Here is a 23,018-nt window from a genome sequence, read left to right on the forward strand (position 1 = left end):
TAAGTACAAAAACATAAAGATTGAGAGCCACTAGGGACAGAAAAATGTAAACTTCTTCATTAAAATGCAGCACCCCCCTCCCCTGCACAGTGATTACACATGGAGACATACATGTGCCCCTATCACGGCTCTGCTCTCTCGTACCGGGACAGGCCTCGTGTCATCCCCCAGCCTGAGCCAACTCCAGATGGAATCCTAGTGCTTGGTTGCGGCCTGCTCTAAGTGTGAGCGATTTCCTGCAGCAGAAACATTCCAGCAGCCAGAAGATTAATCACAGCCTTGTCAAGCCTCAGTAATGCACACTTAGGCTGGAGAAGGCTTTCCAGGACAGAAGCGCATTCAGGCAGGCTGAGGTCAGACTTTGTACTGCTGCCAGAGCAGGAGAAATGTGAACCCCCCCCCCCCCCGGAAAAACGCTGCCACTCAGGCAGTTACGCTGTCTTCCTCTGCACTGCCGGTAGTCTGGACCCACTGCTCTAGCATTTTCCAACATCCTGCCACTAGCGAACATTAAGCGGGGTTCGTTCACCAGCTGCTTAGCCTTCTGTCCACCCCGCGTCGATGGGATCATTAACGCAAGGCTTGAGAAACCTCCTGCCAGCTGCTGAGAGATTCTACCCCAGCGAGTCACTGCTCAGCTGCCATACTCACTTTTTCCCCATAAACATCGAGGTCACACCATAACCTCAGGCTTGATTCCAGGGAAAGAGAGAGGCACAGGCTGCTGGGTACTGCCAGGGGAGGGAGGGACAAGAGTTTTTTCTGCCACCTCTTTCCTTGGCAGCATCACTTCAGTTGCCCCCCCCCCCCCCCGCCTGATGCTACTTTTCTTATCTAGAGCCCACATTCCCCCCTCCCCACTTCTGTAACAGGAGGCAGCCCTCTATGAACCAGGATCTCCCTCTTACCCCTAGACCTTGGGGGGGGGGGGGGTGGTGGAGCAGAGGTGACTTTTCAGCCCAAAGAACGCAAGGGTGCTTCAGGGTTGACCTGGCCAGTTCCTCTCCTTTTTTACAAACCCACAAGTAGCAGACACTGGGAAACAGAACAAAAGAAAAGCAGTTTAGGGCCTTTCTACAGGACAGATGAATCCAAGACTCAAGAAGCTGGTTAAAGGACTGAACAGGAACGCCACAGGCTGGTGGCTTGCAGGCAGAAGAGGGACTAGGGATGCATTCCCCTCAGCTCTGGCCTTCCACCATACTGAAAGAGAACGGTGGTTGGGCACAGCCCAGCCAGCCTGCAGCTCTATCCCTGCACCACATGTTGGGGCATCAAACAGCCCAGGTGAGAAAGCAGAAATGATGAGTAGTAGAATGTGCCCCAGAGGCTCAGGAGGCCTTTAGCTATGGGAAAGGCTACATCTGAAGCATGTCCTCCACCTACTAGCATCATTCCAGGATCAGTGCGCCCCCTGGTGTATGAAAACGTAAATGGCCTGAGTGATGTTGACCTGCATCAGCTTCGGAAGAGAAGAAATTCTAAACGTTCCCAATCCCAAAGGGCTTGTCTCTCCCCCCCCCCCCCCCCCCCCCCCTGTTCTACACAGTTGTGTCTCTGAACCCTTCCTCACACCCCAGGACACCAGGAAGAAAAGGACCAAGGGGTTACCGATCACTTAAGCAGAAAAAGTAGTTACTTAGAAAATCAGGTCAGACACTTCAGACAGGAACTCGGCTGGGTCACTTTACAACTTTTACAACAGCATTTGAAACGTGCAAAACCCAGGAAACAGAGACAAAAAGTCTGGTTCTGCTACTAGGGTGGTCTGGCTTTTTTGCAATCCCTTGACTTGTAAGGTACGAGACGGTCTCCGCATCTCTGCCGCGTCCTTCACTCCCACCCTGCAGGTCACAAAGCTCCACGTTCTTTGAGTGGCACATGGGGTCTCACGTTTCCAGGGCTTGTAGGGTCACTGTTGCTTCCACAGATAGGTCTGGATGGAGTTTGCAGGTGACACGGCCTGAATGTTCCCCACATGAGGGTCAGAAATCTCAAAGGTGATATTCTCTGGGGTCCTAGTGCAAGAAGGGGACAAGAGAGAGATTAAGAAGCGGAGCGAGGAAGTAAATGGGAAGGGGAAATGAGCTGAGGAAAGCAGGCAGAGGAGATTATAAACTGATCCTGCAAAACTCCACAGCCTCGCTTTTTGACCCCTTCCCCTAGTCAGTTGCAGCTGCCGGAGTCAGACCCCGAGATGCTCACCTGTTTAGGATCACCACCACTGCCACCCCATCTGGACGCAGGAAAGCTACAGACTCCAGTTCATTCTCTTCACTGGCCTCTAGTCCAACACGCTGCGAGCCTTCCACGATAAACTTACTGCTCAAACACAGGAGGGGGGGAGGGGATTATTATCAGGGAGGTGTCCAGAAAGCAGAGCTCTCCAAAGCCCCCATCCTCACCTGAAGTGAGCCATGTGGTAAAACGTAGGCTGCTTATAGAACAGGTCTTTGGCCGGGTCAACAATAATGGGACTGTCTGTGAAGTTCTCCTCCCAGTTTGGCCCTCCCTGCATGTTCAGTGCTATGTTCCAGTCAGTCCAACCCGTGACGTACTGGTTCAGATCCTGGGAGAGAGGGGAAGGAAACCACACTGAACAAACAGGTGCAGGCGTAATCCCACACGCCAATTCACACACGCACACTGAACACCGAGCTAGAAATACAACAAGCTGAAACATGTACATGTAAGTGTCACCCCCTGCTGTGTTCTTCCTTTCACCACTTGGGCATGTTAGTGTGTCTCAGGTGGTGTGTGAGTGAAAGGGGAACTATCCACCCCTGTGAATGGGATGCTGTGTGTCTCTAGGGATGAGCGACAAGTGTTGGCTAGTAGTTGGGAGGCGGGGATAGTGCTGGGCAGACTTATATGGTCTGTGCCCTGAAGAGGACAGGTACAAATAAAAAGTAGCACATATGAATTTATCTTGTTGGGCAGACTGGATGGACCATACAGGTCTTTTTCTGCCGTCATCTACTATGTTACTATATGGGGGATTCTGTGGATGATGTGGGGTGGTAAACTGTGTGCGTGTTCCACGCTCCCTCACTTCCTTCTTTTCATTACCCCCTTCCACCCCTCTTGCTCTCATGGCCGATTTCTTTCCCACAGCCTCGACACTGCCTCTTGTGTTCTTCCCCATGGCACAATTTCCTAGTTTGTTCACGGTACTATCTCTTCTTCCCACCCCAGGGATTTGGGATCCTCACGGCACCAACTTTCTACCTGCTGCTGAACCTACAAGTCTTCAGGTGGTGAAGCCTGACTCTCTCCACCACCCCGTTAATTCCTCCCAGCTCTGCGTCAATACTACGAGAGTGGAAAATCCTAAAAACCCATGTATCCACCTAGAGCTTCTGACAACCCAACAACACTGCTAATCCAAAGTGTAAAACCAATGTTTATGAGCTAAACACCAGAAAACCCCGCGTCCCCTTCCACTCTCTCGCTCCACTCCTGGTGTGCCTTCCTTCATCCTGCAATCTACTTTTCTAACATTCCTACACCGACTCCCTCTCATCTGCACAAATGCATTTATGTTTTGTACCCTCAAATGACCCTGAATTAGCTGGAAAATAAAATACCTAAGAACAGAAAAGCCCTGTGTCTACTGGGCAGGGGCATAGCCAGACCTCGGCAGGAGGGGGGTCCAGAGCCCAAGGTGGGAGGGCACATTTTGCCTCACCTCCCCCTCTGCCCCTAGGTACCTTTGCTGGCGGCGGTCCCCAGCGCTGATCTGTGCTGTGAATCCTGATTGGCACTGAAGAAGACTAAGGCTGGTGGGGGTTGGGGACCCCTGCCCACAAAGGTAGCTGATGGCGGCAGGGGAGAGTCGGCGGCGGGTCGAAAGTGGAGGGGGCCAGGGCTAAATCTGTGGGGGCCCATGCCCCTGTGGCCCCCACCTAGCTACACCCCTGCTACTGGGTATCTCCAGCCCACACCCACCCCAAGAAAAATCTCTACTATAGCCATAGTCAATTATACACAGAGACGACGTTATGAAACGTTTTAAGCCCAAAGTCACACTGTGTCTAGGGCAGCTTACCTCGATGATACTGTGGCTGTACTGGGTGCCCCTGTTCCAGCAGCCCAGGTGAACCCCCTTATCCCAGGGCAGGAAACCCGTGCAGGCCTCCGTGCCAAAAAGGAAGTAATCTGGGTACAGGTGATGGGTAGTTCCCAAGGTCACATCAGCTGGAGTGAAGTTTTCGAAATACCAGTGAACACCAATGCCGTGGATGTACCGGGCCGCACGCAGGTCACTTAGCACCTGTGAGAGAGAGGGATCTGTATCAGCCGTAAGATTAGTAAACAGTGCAAATAACACCGATTTGGGATTCTCTCAAAGCACTGAACTACCTCCTGGGTCCATGCAGTGCTCGCTGGCCCCATGGGATTGATGCTGTGATGTGCCGTAGCCTGGTGGACTCTCAACGCAGCTTGAGGGAACATTGCTACTGGCCACATCGTTACCTTACGGACACCGATTAACAAATACGCAAAAAAAGCAGCCTTTCTGGGACAAGAGCTGCACATTTTGTCAATGTTATGTTTACGTTATGGGGGTTTTTTTACGCTTAGTTGGCACATTATAAGTACATAAGTACATAAGTACATAAGTAGTGCCATACTGGGAAAGACCAAAGGTCCATCTAGCCCAGCATCCTGTCACCGACAGTGGCCAATCCAGGTCAAGGGCACCTGGCACGCTCCCCAAACGTAAAAACATTCCAGACAAGTTATACCTAAAAATGCGGAATTTTTCCAAGTCCATTTAATAGCGGTCTATGGACTTGTCCTTTAGGAATCTATCTAACCCCTTTTTAAACTCCGTCAAGCTAACCGCCCGTACCACGTTCTCCGGCAATGAATTCCAGAGTCTAATTACACGTTGGGTGAAGAAAAATTTTCTCCGATTCGTTTTAAATTTACCACACTGTAGCTTCAACTCATGCCCTCTAGTCCTAGTATTTTTGGATAGCGTGAACAGTCGCTTCACATCCACCCGATCCATTCCACTCATTATTTTATACACTTCTATCATATCTCCCCTCAGCCGTCTCTTCTCCAAGCTGAAAAGCCCTAGCCTTCTCAGCCTCTCTTCATAGGAAAGTCGTCCCATCCCCACTATCATTTTCGTCGCCCTTCGCTGTACCTTTTCCAATTCTACTATATCTTTTTTGAGATACGGAGACCAGTACTGAACACAATACTCCAGGTGCGGTCGCACCATGGAGCGATACAACGGCATTATAACATCCGCACACCTGGACTCCATACCCTTCCTAATAACACCCAACATTCTATTCGCTTTCCTAGCCGCAGCAGCACACTGAGCAGAAGGTTTCAGCGTATCATCGACGACGACACCCAGATCCCTTTCTTGATCCGTAACTCCTAACGCGGAACCTTGCAAGACGTAGCTATAATTCGGGTTCCTCTTACCCACATGCATCACTTTGCACTTGTCAACATTGAACTTCATCTGCCACTTGCACGCCCATTCTCCCAGTCTCGCAAGGTCCTCCTGTAATCGTTCACATTCCTCCTGCGACTTGACGACCCTGAATAATTTTGTGTCATCGGCGAATTTAATTACCTCACTAGTTATTCCCATCTCTAGGTCATTTATAAATACATTAAAAAGCAACGGACCCAACACAGACCCCTGCGGGACCCCACTAACTACCCTCCTCCACTGAGAATACTGGCCACATTAATGATGGGGTGATTACAAGAGGGAAGAGATCATACTTTTGGAATCTCCTGCACTATAAAATTAATTATTATCTGCCATTTGTCAGTACAGGTCACAGCAGTTTCCAGTACAAATTAAATAGAAAGGAAATCCCTATATAATAGGAAAGACTCTACTTAGCATCTTGGCCTCAATCTTAAACTGTTACAAACTGGAATGGGGCTGGGGAGTAAATTTGTAAGTGCAAAGATTTATAGCTGGTGTAAGTAACATGTACTAATGGTGTCAGGACCATTGTATAAACTGGGCTCTCCGGACAAATATTACATGGAAAGGGAAAGGGAACTGGGACTTGATATACTGCCTTTCTGTGGTTTTTGCAACTACATTTAAAGCGGTTTACATATATTCAGGTACTTATTTTGTACCAGGGGAAATGGAGGTGACTTGCCCAGAGTCACAAGGAGCTGCAGTGGGAATCAAACTCAGTTCCCCAGGATCAAAGTTCACTGCACTAACCACTAGGCTACTCCTCCGCTCTGTAAAGGGAATGAGTCTATGTGGGGTCTCTTTTTTGGCACCCGGATGCCGCACAGCGACAGCACATTGTATAACGACATCTGGCCGCCGGATTCTGTGTTACAATTTTAGTGTAACATGCAATCGGCACGCCTAACATTCAGACACCTGCGGTTACCCTAGCTGTACACCAGGGGTCACTGGGCATGTATCATTTACTGGATTCTGCACATTGTGTGAGGAAGCGGCAGCCCCACCCATGTAAACACCCCCTCGTATTTATGTGCACCCTGACAGAGCAGCGCATCAGTATTTTGTACGAGGGAAGATACGCCTAATGCTTAGTGAAGTGCCAGGCCAGCTTAAGCTATGAACCAGGCGAGGCTCTGGCCTAGGGCGCCAGAGAGAAAGGGCCTGAGCCTGTGATGTCATTGGCCGTATAGGTTAAGCCGACCCAGAGCTTACCTGGCAGCATTGCGTGTGCAGGGAAGAAAAAAGTCGGCAACCCCCTTTCTCTTTCTGTCTCAGGCCACCTTCCCCCTCTAACTTTGAAGGCAGTTTTCCCCTCCCAAACACAGACAGTGTTTCACCTAATGTCTCCCCTTCTGCCACGCCCCAGCCTTTCCTTTGATATAACTTGCTGTTTCCACAGGGGCCGATGCGGATAGCGTTAGGTGAAATACTTTTGGTATTCAGGAATGGGGGAAACTGCCTTTAAAGGTAAGCTGGGGGGAAGGTTGGCTCAGGGCGCCATCATAGGCGTAGTTTGACTGTTTCATTTGGGGGGGGCAAAGAATGGGCGGAGCATATTAGCATATCATTTGCATATACACATATGCAAATGAATATGCTAATATGGAGGAAGGAAATGAAATTTACAGGCAAAATATCACAGATGCACATTTCAAAAAGCTGACACATTTCAATTAATAAATTATGAATAAAATACTTTTATTTACCTTTGTTGTCTGATCATTTAGTTTTTCTATTCGCTTTGATCCCAGTGTCTTCTGTTTTATGCAGTGTCTTCTTTCCAGTAGGCTTCCCTCTGCTCCCCACCCTCCCAGTCCCATCCATCTGTTGCTCCTTCCCTCTGCTCCCCACCCCTCCCAGTCCAATCCATCTCCTGGTCCTTCCCTCTGCTCCCAACGCTCCCAGTCCCATCCATCTTCTGTTCCTTCCCTCTGCTCACCATCCCTCCGTCCCATCCCTCTTCCCTCTGCTCCCCCCCCCCCCCCCGCGAGGTCCAAGATGGTGACTCCGTCTACCCCTCTCTCTTCCTCCCTCCCTCCGGCGCAGGCAGCAGTTTTTTCCAGCGTTCCTGGCAGCGGTAGCGATGTACACGCTGCCTTCGGTCTGCCCCGGAAGCCTTCGCTTAAAGTTCCTGTTCCCACCTATGCGGGAACAGGAACTTGAAGAGAAGGCTTCGGGGCAGAGCCAGAGGCAGCGTGTACAACGCTACCGCTGCCAGGAACGCTGGAAAAACTGCTGCCTGCGCCGGAGGGAGGGAGGAAGAGAGAGAGAGGGGTAGACGGACACGCTCCTCTCCGTCCGGCGTCCGCTTGGCTTCCCTGCCCTCTCTGTCTGCGTCCCGCCCGAAAGGAAATGACGTCAGAGGAAGGCGGGACGCAGACAGAGAAGGCAGGGAAGCCAAGCAGATGGAGAGGAGCGCGTGCCTGCATGTGTTTTTTTTTTTTTTTTTTAACTAATGGCGCGGCGGCGCCTCGCATCGTTTGGGGGGGCATTGCCCCCCCTCGCCCCCCCCAGTCTACGCCTATGGGCGCCATGCTCCCTTGAGCCGGCCCTGGTGCAGTGGCCTGAAAACCTGGGGAACTGGGAGCCTTAGTCCACAGAATCATGTACGGCATAGTCCCAGGATACATGACAGACCTTATAGACTTCCCAATAAGAAACAAAGTCAGATCGTCAAGATCCTACCTAAACCTACACTACCCGAATTGCAAAGGACTGAAATACAGAACAACTTACACAGCCGGCTTCTCCTACATAAGCGCACAACTATGGAACGGGCTCCCAAAAGCTGTGAAAACAATCCACGACCACTTGAACTTCAGGAAGTCACTAAAAACCTACCTCTTCTAAAAGGCCTACGCCAACGACCCCATGTAACCCTCTTCACCTACCAACACAGCATGACTATGATTGAACAGGACAACACGCAATCTTCATCCATTCAGACCCTCCACTTATACCTCATACGATCACTATACAACTTTGTATTTGTTATCCACCGACTGGGCAAACGCCTTTGACGGTACTGTGTAAGCCACACTGAGCCTACAAATAGGTGGGAAAATGTGGGGTACAAATGCAACAAATAAATAAATTGTTTGAAATCAGAGGAAAGAGGAACAACAGCAAACTAAGGTTTGGCAATTAAAATTCAATGCGAAGAAATGCAAAGTGATGCACTTAGGGAGTAGAAATCCACGGGAGAAGTATGTGTTAGGCGGGGAGAGTCTGATAGTTACGGATGGGGAGAGGGATCTTGGGGTGATAGTATCAGAGGCTCTGAAGGCGACGAAACAGTGTGACAAGGCGGTGGCCATAGCCAGAAGGTTGCTAGGCTGTATAGAGAGAGGTGTGACCAGCAGAAGAAAAGAGGTGTTGATGCCCCTGTATAAGTCGTTGGTGAGGCCCCACCTGGACTATTGTGTTCAGTTCTGGAGGCCGTACCTTGCTAAGGATGTAAAAAAAAAAAAATGGAAGCGGTGCAAAGAAAAAAGCAAGGCGCAGTGCCACGTAGGGTGCACGGAGCCAAAGATAACATGGCGCCATGCCCCGACGGGGATACGCGCCGAGGAGGGAGCGAGGGAGGTGCAAGGGGGGGCAGGAGCCCAACACCGAGGGGCACCCCGCTGGCAACAGGAGGAGCCAGCAAAAGGGGGTTTAAAAGGCGCCCGAGGGAGCCTGGACAACCTTTTCAGCGTCCAGGACAAGCAGACTGACCTCGTACAAGCGAGCCTTGGCAGCGTCCACGTGCGTTTCTTCTCCAGTCCCGACCTCCAGTTCCAAGTCAGCCCGGGTGCGGTGAGTACTGCCGGGGCGAGAGCCGTGGAAGGGCTGAGCGCGGAGCAGCGGGACACGGAAGTATGTGAGGCGCAAGGACGGTGTAGCGGGCATAGGGCATGGTCCTCCGTGATTTGTTGCCGCAAGGTGCTGGGCCCGACGCTGGGAACAATAACTGCGAAATTCGCCATGCACGGAGATCCAATGTGGAGGCGAAGGTTGCTGGCTGCCCCAGAGGGGCGAACAGTGAATTTTGCGCTGCTGTCGGGGGGGGGGGGGGGGGGGGGGGAGGGTGAACGGGCCAGCGACGGGGGCAGGACAGGAGGTTAGCGTATCCTTCCCCTGCCTGCTTAACAATCATGAGCCTTATCCTGCCCTGCTCCTTGCTCATTCCTAGTGGGTGGGAACAGCGGGTGCATGTGAATTGGGTGGTACAGACGCTAGGATGCATTCCGATAGGCCCAGGCAGGCTCTGTCCCACCCACCTCCACAGCTAAATTTCTATACCCCCCCCCAAGGGATTATAATCGTTGTAGCGATGCTTCCCTCGATTTAGCTCAAGTACAGGCACCATGCCAGCGTAAGAGATATAAACTATATATTACCCGGGAATGTGTTATCCAACCCACCTTTCATTAGTTTTCAAATGCAAGTCAGCTGTTATTAACCTGGAAGGCAGGAACGACTTGCTCTCAGCCGGGGGATGCTATATGGTGGTTGGCCAGCGGGGGGCAATGTTGTCCCAAGAATATTCAGGCAAGCAAAAAAAAAAAAAAGAAGGGGACCTGCAGCCTTTTTGTAGGTCACAGGATCAAGACCACATGCTTTGTATAGCGCAAACGTGCGGCATTAGACGGGCAAGCGCAAAGTGGCGTCCCTGGAGTATTGTGTTCAGTTCTGGAGGCTGTACCTTGCTAAGGATGTAAAAAAAAAATGGAAGCGGTGCAAAGAAAAGCTACGAGAATGGTATGGGATTTGCGTTACAAGACGTATGAGGAGAGACTTGCTGACCTGAACATGTATACCCTGGAGGAAAGGAGAAACAGGGGTGATATGATATAGACGTTCAAATATTTGAAAGGTATTAATCCGCAAACGAACCTTTTCCGGAGATGGGAGGGCGGTAGAACAAGAGGACATGATATGAGAGTGAAGGGGGGCAGACTCAAGAAAAATGTCAGGAAGTATTTTTTCACGGAGAGAGTGGTAGATACTTGGAATGTCCTCCCGCGGGAGGTGGTGGAGATGAAAACGGTAATGGAATTCAAGCATGCGTGGGATAAATATAAAGGAATCCTGTGCAGAAGGAATGGATCCTCAGAAGCTTAGCCGAGATTGGGAGGCGGGGCTGGTGTTTGGGTGGTGGGGCTAGTTCTGGGCAAGACTTCTACGGTCTGTGTCCTGAAAATGGCAGATACAAATCAAGGTAAGGTATTCACAAGAAGTAGCACATATGAGTTTATCTTGTTGGGCAGACTAGATGGACCGTGCAGGTCTTTTTCTGCCATCATCTACTATGTTACTATATAATTAGAAAGCCAATTACCACTGTAAACCATCAGTAAAATAACAACAGTGTCCAGCGTTAGCCAGGAAGGAGTGCCTGGGCGTATGCTTTCACTGCTGCCGTATGTAAAGCTCTGTCCGTTTTACTCTGATGCAGCTTCTCAGCCAAATGCTGGCCACCGTCGATGGGACCTTGCTGTTTGCTTTTTTTCTGGGAGCACAGATACAGTTTTGAAATTAGTTGTAAACATTTTTTTTTGCTACACACAAAGAATGGGAAGGGTTTTTTTTTTAACCAAAGAGGTTATTAACCGTTAAAGTCTCTCTAAAGTACCCTACAGACTGCGTTCTGAGACTTTTTCCTTCCCGACTTAACACGTCAGTGGGTGACATTTGTACAATTTAAGAGAGATTGTTTATAGTTAAAGAACCGGATTCAATCCCCACTGCAGCTTCTTGTGACCCAGAGCAGATCACTTAACCCTCCATTCCCCATGTACAAAACTTAGATTGCGAGCACACGAGTAACAGAGAAAGTATCTGTGTTGTAATATGTAAAGCGCTTTGGCTGTAGCAGAGGAAGGTGGTAAATCAAATCCATGACCCTGACTAGCACGTAAGTATAAAGTAACCCATGGAAGTGCCTGTGATCACGTGGCGTTATAGCGCTGCTCTTTAATGACGTAAGCACACACACACACACGTAGCTCCAGCAGCTGGCTTCAGAAGTTAACCGGTTAAACCGTTTGAAAACCAACCTAATACTACTACTACTACTACTACTATTTAGCATTTCTATAGCGCTACAAGGCATACGCAGCACTGCACAAACATAGAAGAAAGACAGTCCTGCTCAAAGAGCTTACAATCTAATAGACAAAAAATAAATAAAGTAAGCAAATCAAATCAATTAATGTGAACGGGAAGGAAGAGAGGAGGGTAGGTGGAGGCAAGTGGTTACAAGTGGTTACGAGTCAAAAGCAATGTTAAAGAGGTGGGCCTCTGGAGCAAACCTGCTCTTCCAAAGCAGTACTAGCTCTCAGGACTGAAACAATTAAAATCATGTTTGTGAAAAGGCAGCACTGCAACTATTATCCCAGCCCTAGAACCCCACTACAACTTGCCAGGGGCGGCTCGAACATTACTCCACCTGAGGCGGGGGCCTCGGGCAGTACTCTCCAGAAGCCGCATTTTGGGGGGGGGGGGGGGGGTGGCGGCTTTGGTCTAGTTTTGTCTGCATATTTCTAATTGGTGATCAGGCTCTCTATTTGGCGAAGGCCTGTATGTATTGTGCACGTGAGTGAGGTCCAGATGTGGTTTCTGTGCTGAGGCCTGTTTTGTTTTCCTGGTGCAAAGTTGCAGGGCTCAGGCAGCCGGAGGGCAGCGTATGGGAATCGCTGCCGGGTTTGGAATGTCACCATGACGAGGTAAAACACTGGTGGGGTGGGGTGGCATGTTAGCTCTGCCTTAGGCAGCATATTGCCTTGGGCTGGCCGTGCAGAACAGGCCTCAGCACAGAATCCACATCTGGACCTCACTTACCTGCATAATACATACAGGCCTTTGCCAAATAGAGAGCCTGACCACCAATTAGAAATACGCAGACAAAACTAGACCTGGACACTCCAAAAAGCACATCTCTCTATAAAGTGAACAGTGGAGAAACAAAAGAGAAATGTACTTCCTCTTGCACCGTCGATTATGGGATTAGGTGGCGTAAGCGAACCTCTCATGTGGCTGCTCCCCCCCCCCCCCCCCCAATGACTGTGATAATTAATAATTATTATCACTGCAACACCATCCCAGCAGGGCAGACAGGTCTTTATCTGCCATCATCTACTATGTACGTTACAACCTTGTAAAAAAATGCATGATTGGACATTGGAAACCAGTTACCAAAAGCCATGCAAGCTTCCATGACCTGCCTACCTCTAGCTATCATAGAAAAAGGCCATTGCAGGGTGAGGTGCTTGGGTTGAAGGAGGAGAGCTACATTTGCAGATTCAATTTTCAGATATACTCAACACAAATTGTAGCAATGTTTAGACCTGGGTTACCTCTTTAAACATTTAACACAGAGAATGTAGCTAACTTGAAAGGCTTCCCAGTTAAAAGGAAAAGCAGAAGTGCCAGGACACTCTGAACTCACGACTTTGGCCCAGTAGGGGAGCAGCAGGCGCATGTCATCGAGGATCAGAAGCTGGACGTGGCTGTGGTTACTGCCCTCCAGGGCTGGGCCAAGATCCCATGCGATAAAATCTCTCTGGTGCTCAGGTGTGAAGCCCAGGCACTGGAACGGGAACTCAGTTATCATGCCAGCACTCGGCTCATTCTGTGCTGTCACAGCCCAGAATGTCAAATTGTATTTGGCATATTCATCCAAAAATCTGTAGAAAGGGAGATTGCAAATGATTAATTCCCACTGACTAAAACTTTCATCTCCTGCCCCTGAGGACCATGTGAGGCCGTCACTCAACATATGGCCTCCCCCACCTGCCATGACTGATGTAGTTTAATTGTTGACCTAAGTGTTTTTTCTGGGTTGGGTCCGGGTACAACCATGTGCTTTCACAAAGCTCTGGATCATTCCCTGTTCAAGCACCGTCGAGGACCACACCTTCACTTGCTCATCCCCAAAGGGTGAAAGCACAGTCACCTGGGAGACTTCCTGAGCTCTGCTTCTGTCCCCCTTTCAGAGCTTCAGCTCACCTCACAAAGTAACTGGGCCCAGGTCTTGTGATACTTGTCTCCAGGCTGCCCTTTCAAGGTTCCCTTGCCATATGGCGATTCATTGGTCTTTAGCCAGGATGGCGAGGTCCAAGGGCTGGCAAACAGAGAGATGGGTTTCCTGGATATTGCTATCGCCTTCTGGATGAGGGGAATCTGAAAGGAAAATGAACCCACAGCAGTAGGTGACGGGGGAAATGCAGACCAAGCCATTGGAATGGTTTTTAAGACAGTGGTGGTATAGAAGTCTATGGTGTGGGGGGGGGGGGGGGGGGGGAGAGAGGAAGGGGTGAAGAAGGGGGGAGGAAGGGGTGAAGAGGGAAGGTGGTGGATGGAGGGATACCCAATTCTAACAAATTTAAGGAAAGAACATTTTCATTCAGAAAGGGGTTTCATTTTTAAAAAGCCAAAATTATTTTTACCAGGAAAATTACCAGTTTGCCACAAGTGGAATGGAGAAAGGGGGCAGGGCTTGTGCACAGCTAATGTGTGTCAGACACTTCCCCTTACACTAATATCTTGCCCTCCCCCCATACGCTTACTTTCAGCTTTGTGTCCTCAAATTGCAGACTGAAATTCTTCAGCTCAAAGTCATCTCGTGTGTCATCATACGTATAACTACGTATGGAAAAATCACAGCTCGCCATGGGAACACGGAGCACGTTGTACTCGATGCCTGTGTGAAAGGATGACATGTCAATGAAATGAAACCCAAGGAGGAGTGAAAAGGAGCAGGGTTCCCACACTCCAGGGACAGTGACAGAGCTTACAAATAAGGCTACGGATGGTCCTAGGAGCGGGGGATTTGGTTTTATGGGTGAAGGGCTAGAACTTGAGGTGACCTCATGAGGGCCCTTCCCAGGTTAATATTTCTGGTGGTTCCATCTACAGATCCAAGCTGCAGTATTTTCTGTTCTGAATGTAACAGAGCCCAGATCAGGAATACCTCGGTGACAGAAGTGTGCAAGGCAGCAGCTGAGCCAGGGCCGTGCCTAGGGTCTCTGGTGTCCCCCTGCAGACTATCAGTTGGGCCCCCCCCCCCCCCCCCCCCCCCGTGTGGCACAAGATGGCAAGGCTTACAAGCCTTTCTTGCAAAATACTTTTGACACTGTCAATCACAATTTACTTCTTGACACACTGTCCTCTTTTGGGTTCCAAGGCTCTGTCCTCTCCTGGTTCTCCTCTTATCTCTCCCATCGTACCTTCAGAGTACACTCTCATGAATCGTCCTCCACCCCTATCCCACTCTCTGTTGGAGTTCCTCAGGGATCTGTCCTTGGACCCCTTCCTTTTTCAATCTACACCTCTTCCCTGGGCTCCCTGATCTCATCGCATGGTTTCCACTATCATCTTTATGCTGACAACACCCAGCTTTATCTCTCCACACCAGACATCACTGCGGAAACCCAGGCCAAAGTATCGGCCTGCTTATCCGACATTGTTGCCTGGATGTCCAACCGCCACCTGAAACTGAACATGGCCAAGACCGAACTTATTGTCTTCCCACCCAAACCCACTTCTCCTCTCCCTCTACACTCTATCTCAGTTGATAACACCCTCATCATCCCCGTCTCAACTGCCCGCAACCTCGGTGTCATCTTCGACTCCTCCCTCTCTTTCTCTGTGCATATCCAGCAGATAGCCAAGACCTGTCGCTTCTTCCTCTATAACATTAGCAAAATTCGCCCTTTCCTCTCTGAGCACACCACCCGAACTCTCGTCCACGCTCTCATTACCTCTCGCCTTGACTACTGCAACCTACTCCTCACTGGCCTCCCACTTAGCCATCTAACCCCCCTTCAGTCCATTCAGAACTCTGCTGCACGTCTTATCTTCCGCCTGGACCGATATACTCATATCACCCCTCTCCTCAAGTCACTTCACTGGCTTCCGATCAGGTACCGCATACAGTTCAAGCTTCTCCTACTAACCTACAAATGCACTCGATCTGCAGCCCCTCCTTACTTCTCTACTCTCATCTCCCCTTACGTTCCTACCCGTAACCTCCACTCCCAAGACAAATCCCTACAGCTTTGTTGTCATGCAAATTGCACCAGAGCTCACTGCTGCCTAATCTTTCATGCTGTGCAATATCACAAACTCTTCCTATCCAAGCAGAATGTTTTATATTATTTATTTATTGTATTTGTATCCCACATTTTCCCCACCTCTTTGCAGGCTCAATGTGGCTTACAATACATCATGAATGGTGTAGATATATAAGAAATAAACATTTAGTAATTACACACAAAACATTTAGTAATTACCAGGGGCGTAGCCAGACTTCCGTGGGAGGGGGGTCCAAAGCCCGAGGGGAGGGGCACATTTTAGCCCTCCCCCCGGCGCCGCCCCCCCCCCCACCATTGCCGCCCCCCCACATCTTTTCCAACCCATTCCCGCCTCCGCGAACCCTCCCCCGCCGCCGCCTACCTTCAATTTTGCTGGTGGGGGACCCCACTCCCCGCCAGCCAACGTCCTCTCCGTCCTGCTCCTGCTCTTGTTGCATGCATTGCTGACCTCTCCTTCCTTCCGTGCCCCGCCCTCGCAGACGTTACGTTACGTCAGGCGAGGGCGGGACACGGAAGGAAGGAGTGGCCTGCCCTGCTGCTGCGAGTGCGAACTTGGTGAAAGGAGGTGTTTAAGGTTAGTTCCAACGTTCGGGAGCGACGGAGGGGGGTGGAGGGGGGCCTGGCAACCTCGGATGGGGGGGGGGGCGACCTTGTCCGGCTTTCAGCGGCCCTGCTTTAAAAGGAAAAAAAAACTTTGCTAGGTCTTACTTTTGGGGAGGCCTTATATTTTACAATTGCAGCAACACCGCTACTAGGTCTTATTTTCGGGGGATGACCTATTTTCAGGGAAACACGGTATATAGCACTGGCTGTACTCTTTGAAGCAACTTTAGCAGAGCGTGTCTGCCTCAGCTAGCACTGCTGGGCTGCCTTCATTTCCTGACGCGGAGAGGGAAAGCCAGGGGAGAGAGGAGAATCACAACTTCAGGTAAAAGATTTTGCAAGTGAGCGGACCTGGGCGGCGCACTCCAGAGGTCGGCACCCCCTGCGGTGCTTACTCCGCTTACCGTGTTGGCACGGCCCTGAGCTGAGCCATAAGTACATAAGTATTGCCATACTGGGACAGACCAAAGGTCCATCAAGCCAGCATCCTGTTTCCAACAGGGGCCAATCCAGGTCACAAATACCTGGCAAGATCCCGAAAAACGTACTAAACATTTTATACTGCTTATCCCAGAAATAGTGGATTTTCTCCAAGTCCAATTTAATAATGGTCTATGGACTTTTCCTTTAGGAAGCCATCCAAACCTTTTTTAAACTCTGCTAAGCTAACCGCACATCTTACCCTCCTCTGAGAAGTAGGAATTCAGCAGGTGCTGTTGGGTGGCTTCAGATAGTGTCAGGATGTTCAAGGCTGCTGCGTCGGTCATTGCCCCACCGAATCCCCTTAATCCTCTGATACTTCTTTGCTGTGTTTAGTTTCAGCACCAGCCCTGCAAGGAAGGCACATGTTCCCGAGCTCAGAGACAGTCTGGGTACAGTCAAAGAAATCAAAAGCACTTGCCTACCTCTGATATTGCAGAACTGCTAACCCCTCCTATCACCACAAACCTACTGGCATATGCTTACTACATACAACACATGCCTCTCCCTGACAGCAAACACCTTCCCCGCTACACCTCTTCCCCAGCAGCAAATGCACGGTGACCTGTGCCTCCCTCCACCCATTAGCACACACCTGCCTGGCAGTCTGCTCTTACCTGTTCCAGCCAACGTGTAACTTTTCTGGATCGTTCCTTCACTGTTCTCCAGTCGTTTTCCAGCCAGGCTGCTCTCATACTTGCTGGTAATTGCCCAAGTCAGGAACGGCAAGTGGAACCAAGGTGTCGCAGTAAGTGGCGTTACAGACACAAACCACAGAGTTGTGTCCGAAGGTTCAATGGAACACATGGCTGCCCACCTTGGGAGGAAGAGGAGACGCACAGGTAACATTTACCATTATGCACCTGCCCCTCCCAGAAAGAAATGTACTGCACTCGGAACAGCTTAATCAGGACAAAAACTGCTACTCACCCAAAACCGACTGCAAAGTGCTGAGAATGGGCAGCAGCCCTAAGATTCCCAGGTGCCTCATGCTGTGATTTTCTTCTTCCAGGTCTTTGGTAAAGTCTTTTCCAGAAGCCTTCACCATACAGGACAAGGCTGGGAAGAGAAAGCCAAGGAAGACTGTTCTACAAACATATCAATCAAGCGTATTGGGTGAATCATGTCAGCTCAAGTCAAGATTCGCAAAGCCACAGTGAAACCTGCTCTTATTTTCCTGCTGAAGCTCAAAGTGTGTGGGGTGGAGGCACTGTAATCTATTGCAACACCGTTTCCCAACTTCACCTTGAGTTTAATTCGAAATGTCCCTAGACTGTAACTAAACCACACTAGTGATTCCTGGCGTGGCAAATGCGACACAGCCCAAGTACAACTTGGTTATTTGAGAAGTTCTTTTATTGAGTATTTAATATGTACGATATAGTCTCCAGTAGTGCTTTCTATTAATTGATCACAGTTTCCAGATGTTTTCACGTTTTTGAAACGCGTTAATAAGTGATTGAGGTATTAAAGTTTTCAGTATTTTTAATCCGATTGTATTTCCCAGCTATGCCTGGTTTCTTAACATTTGTAACTACATAGAACTGATATGGTTTATTGCAGTATAAAAGTACTTCTTAGTTTACATACTTCCCACAACTGTCCTGGTGACCCTACAGCCACTTACATTATCAAGAAATCCACACTAATATGCATGAGATGCATTAAATATGCTAAGTCTCCCAGTTATGCAAATGTAACAGAGTCAATATGGACATCCTGAAAACCATTGAGAGAAACGTCTGACATATTCAGGTGACACTGGCAGTAAATCTCACAGAAAATAGAGAAGAAAAAGACAGGAAAAGACCGTCCCACACCAACTGCTTTGGCTCTGTAATCCTTCCTCTCCCTCGCAGATCCTCTGGACTTTGTCTCAGACTTTCTTAAATTCCGATATAGACTTTTGTCTTCATCACCCTCCACCGGGAAGGCCACTCCACAAAGAAGTATTTCCTACAGTACACTCCAACCCTTTTTTCCTTTCAGGAGTGAGAGGAGTAAACTAGTGTTTAGTGCAGCGGACTTTGGCTCCTGGGGAACTGGGTTCGATTCCCACTGCAGCTCCTTCTGAGTCTGGGCAAGTCACTTAAGCCTCCATTGCCCCTGGTACAAAATAAGTACCTGAATATATGTAAACCGCTTTGAAGTGTAGTGCAAAAAAACCTCAGAAGTCCCAGTTCCCTTTCCTATTTGAGATTCTACAACATGGAATGGTTGCTATTCACTAGTAACATTCCATGTAGAAGCCTGCCCTTGCAGATCAGCAACGCGGGCCCACGCAGGCCTCTGTTTCTGTGAGTCTGAGATTCTACATGGAATGTTGCTAGTGGAGGAGTAGCCTAGTGGTTAGTGCAGTGGACTTTGGTCCTGGGGAACTGGGTTTCGATTCCCACTGCAGCTCCTTCTGAGTCTGGGCAAGTCACTTAAGCCTCCATTGCCCCTGGTACAAAATAAGTACCTGAATATATGTAAACCACTTCGAATGTAGTTGCAAAATACCAAAGAATCAAGTCCCATTTCCCTTTCATCCTACAACCCCTGCTTTCACTGAAAGAGGCCTCAGGAACTTGGCTCACCTACCCTTGCTCTCACCTCTCCTACTCCCTTCACGCTTGCCCATCCCCTTTCACCTCATCTACCTCTCCAATTGCTCACTTACCCGTGCTCATCCTTCTACTACATAGTAACATAGTAGATGACGGCAGAAAAAGACCTGCACGGTCCATCCAGTCTGCCAACAAGACTACTCCCCTCATCCTTGCATCTATACATTCTTATCTCTTTTATTACTCCGATAACACCCCAACTTATTTCTCTTCATGAATACTTTTGTAATCCCAATTACTATGTAAGCCGCATTGAACCTGCTTTGAGTGGGAAAGCGCAGGGTACAAATGTAATAAATAAACCCAGGCTACACTAACTGGTTTTACCGCTTGCTCCAGCATTAAGTGGGAAATATTTTCTACGATTTGTTTTAAACGTACTACTTAGGAACTTGGTGGAATGGGCCTCTTTGTACTTTTTTGAAAGTAAACAACTGGACAACTACATAGAAAGCTTCAGACATAGGGTAAAATCACAAGTGTCCAGCAAACAAAAGAAATTCTGTACAATCTTACTCCACCAGAAAGAGCGGCCATAAGAACTGTACAAACTAACCAACGCATTATCATCAAACCCGCAGAGAAAGGAAGCTCAGTGGTGATTATGGACACAAAAAATACATTGAAGAAGGGCACAGACAGCTCTCAGACAATACATACTACAGGGAACTAACTGAGGATCCCACACAGGATTATACAAAGCAGCTGAAAGACCTGATCAGAACATTTCCTAAACAAGTACAGCCACATCTGAAGAAACTCATACCAAACCAGCCTTCTGTGGGCACATTCTACATGCTACCCAAAATCCACAACCCGGAAACCCTGGCAGACCAATCATATCAGGTATTGGCACACTCATGGAGGAAATACTGGACTCATAGAGGGAATTCTGAAACCTCTCGTGCACAAAACAAACAGCTTCATACAAGACACCAAAGACTTTCTGAATAAATTGAAAAATTACCACCCTTCTGGTCACGATGGATGTTAGAATCACTATACAGCAACACCCCCCAATGCGGATGGCATAGCTGCATGTGAGAAACTCCTAAAAACATCCACACTGGACCATCAATACTCACCAGAAACCATTACAAAACTAATCAAATTTATTTTAACTCACAACTACTTCCACTTTAACAATGATATCTATCTGCAAATAATGGGCACTGCGATGGGGCACCAGGACAGCACCCAATATGCAACCTTTTTATGGCTGAGCTGGAAGAGACATTTCTGAATACACACCAGACCAAACCTCTAAAATACTACCGGTACATCGATGACATTTTTTATGATTTGGACGGAGGGTGAAGAAACTCTGAAACAATTTTATTCTGCCTTCAATAATACCATCCTACAATCAGATTCAAAATTGACTACTCCCAGAAAAAGTCAATTTTTTGGACACACAGTCTCAATCAGCGATGTCCAAGAAAAAAAAGGTATCATCTTATTTTCTTTTCCATGTTTTATTTTGTTTGATTTTCTATTGATTACTTTTAAAAAATGGACTAACACAGCTACCACACCTCTCTACTGAAGACTAAACAATTCGTGTTTTTTATCCATTTCACTGCACTTAGGATTTTTCAGTACTTTATCATACCAGATCCTGAATACAATATGGACTGCAGATGTCCATATAGGTGTCCCTCTAAACACCAAAAAGCATGGATACAGGACAGTGACAGCTTCAGGAAAAATAATATGTTTGTAAGATGGCTAAGCTAAATGTTATTGTGCCTGAATAGAAATATTTATGTTGCTATGCCACAACATTAAACGTGTGTGTCTGTTTTGAGCCATGATAATCTAGACATTTATTGTGTCCAAAGTATGCTGTTTGGCTTCTACATTCAACATGAATTCATTTCTGGGCTCTTGCTACGCTGCTCTCTGTCCCCAGTGTGGTCCTTCTTCCTCCTCCGCCTCTCTTCCTCGCTCTGGACCCCCTTCTCCTCCTCCCCTTCCAGGACTGAGCGTGGGGTCTTTCTCTTTCAGCCTGCAGCCACACTCCGGCTTAGGTTATCCTCTTCCCCTCCCAGTCTTGCCTGGGAGGGTGCAGCTTCCTCTCTTTGCCCTTCTCCTTCCCAGCTTTTGCCTCGGGAATGGCTTGTTGCTTTTTCCCCCCTTTGGCTGCTTCTCTCCTCCTGTCCGGGTTCCATGGATTGGCTTGAATTTGCTCCAATCCAGGGGTGAGACTGCCTCCTGCATCCCCCTTAACTGTCTTTGGCTCCCTCAGCACCCGATTGGTGCTGTGGCCTGTCCTGGGCCAGCCCAGCCCCTACTCTCTGTTTCCTTCTCCCTGGGCTGCTCCTCCTCATTGGTCCAAATATTGGCTGCCTCCCACACTGCCCCTCAGGCTTGCTTCACATGCCCCTCAAGCTCCCAGCTTCCCTGGAGCCTCAGACAGCCAATCAGCCCCCCCCCCCCCCCCCCTCCTCACACACACACAATTGCAAAACTCATAACATTTAAATAGCAAAGCCTCTTTCTCTGGCTCTTAAACCTTCTCACACACCATTTTACTGCTTCAGCGTTAATGTGAAAACCTGAACATTTTAAATCACTTTTAACCCCCAAACCAGGAAACTCACAATTTGTAGCATTTCATAGTTAAACCTTCAGAGCACCAGCTCTGGCATCTTATGGGCACCTGACTTCTTACTTTTATAATAGTGCTGCAGCGTTTTAAACACTTTAAGCATTTTAACTAAAAAGTGTCCATGTTTCTGGCCTGCCCTGAGCCCTCTGCCCCTCCCTGTCCGCTGCAGGTAAAGCTGCTTTTTTCCATATTTATACCTGCACTCTCCAGTACTTTGCTTTCCCCAGTATTTTCAGTCCCCTGCACGCTGCGTTTTCTTCTGTTCTCCCCTTCCAGTTCCTGCAATCTCTGATGTTTTGGTTTCCCCCCATATTTTCTTCCCGCTCTCACTTACCAGCACTTGCAGCCCTCAGCCAGCAGAGATGCAGAGGATCAGCTGACTGACACCAAAAAGCACCAGGCTCAACTCACTGTCAGGAGTCGCCCCGCCTCCACTTCTGCTGTCCACACGGAAAACCTGGACTGGCTCAGCCTGGGAATAACACAGAAGACAACAACCCCCCACTCTCCATAACCTGCTGGGATGGCTGAGTCTTTCAAATCAAGCAGTGAGTGCACAGACCCCAAGAAAGCACTATCAGCTTCTTAGTCCTAATTCGAGCACTGGAGACATAGGGCAGTAATAAACAAAGAGCAAGGGTGATTTCACAGCTTTCCCCCTACCCTTGTGGAAGATCTATGTACTGACTCAAAACAGTAGGCAGGATGCCCATGCCCGTCCCCCCCACCCAGTTCTCCTAAGGATCCTGACCGAAGTCAGCTATTATGGGCTTGTTTGTGATAAGTCCCTGCACTCTGCAGTAGTCTGTGCTGTATTCATAGGAGCCAACGCTGTGGGTGCGTGAGCCACCCTCAATATTAGACAAACTCCTTCATTGTGTCCGGGAGGGTAATTTCCATTGGATTTAACACCCCCAATCATTTTTAAAGTTGGCTACTATGGCTGTATTAATGCATTACTTATATCAGTATTGGGCTCTGACCAAACTGCTTTTCAGCCATCTCTGCTGTATCCATGGCTTTAAGTGCATTAGAGGGGGCACCTACATGGATTTCTAATTAAAATCTGCCTCTTCACCTGCCAAGGACTCCGTGGCTCCAGAAAAGGAGGACGGATTGAGCCAGCCGGGTTTTACTTCCATTTTAGCAATGGAAGTAAAACC

At 48.8% G+C, this 23,018-nt stretch overlaps 1 protein-coding gene across 1 annotated transcript; it reads right to left on the minus strand.

Moving 5' to 3' along the window:
- Window positions 1-366: 366 nt before the first annotated feature.
- GBA (glucosylceramidase beta) lies at window positions 367-19,307 on the minus strand. Its single transcript, XM_030186877.1, is given in 14 exon segments — window positions 367-2,018; window positions 2,206-2,322; window positions 2,406-2,569; window positions 4,049-4,273; window positions 12,906-13,152; window positions 13,476-13,639; window positions 14,026-14,159; window positions 16,838-16,937; window positions 16,939-16,985; window positions 17,253-17,337; window positions 17,339-17,428; window positions 17,430-17,452; window positions 17,566-17,694; window positions 19,298-19,307. Coding segments are annotated over 14 exon segments (1,641 nt in total). The 3' UTR covers window positions 367-1,912.
- Between the last annotated feature and the right edge of the window lie 3,711 nt (window positions 19,308-23,018).

The sequence above is a fragment of the Microcaecilia unicolor genome, chromosome 14 (genome assembly GCF_901765095.1).
Source record: "Microcaecilia unicolor chromosome 14, aMicUni1.1, whole genome shotgun sequence".
NCBI lineage: Eukaryota > Metazoa > Chordata > Amphibia > Gymnophiona > Siphonopidae > Microcaecilia > Microcaecilia unicolor.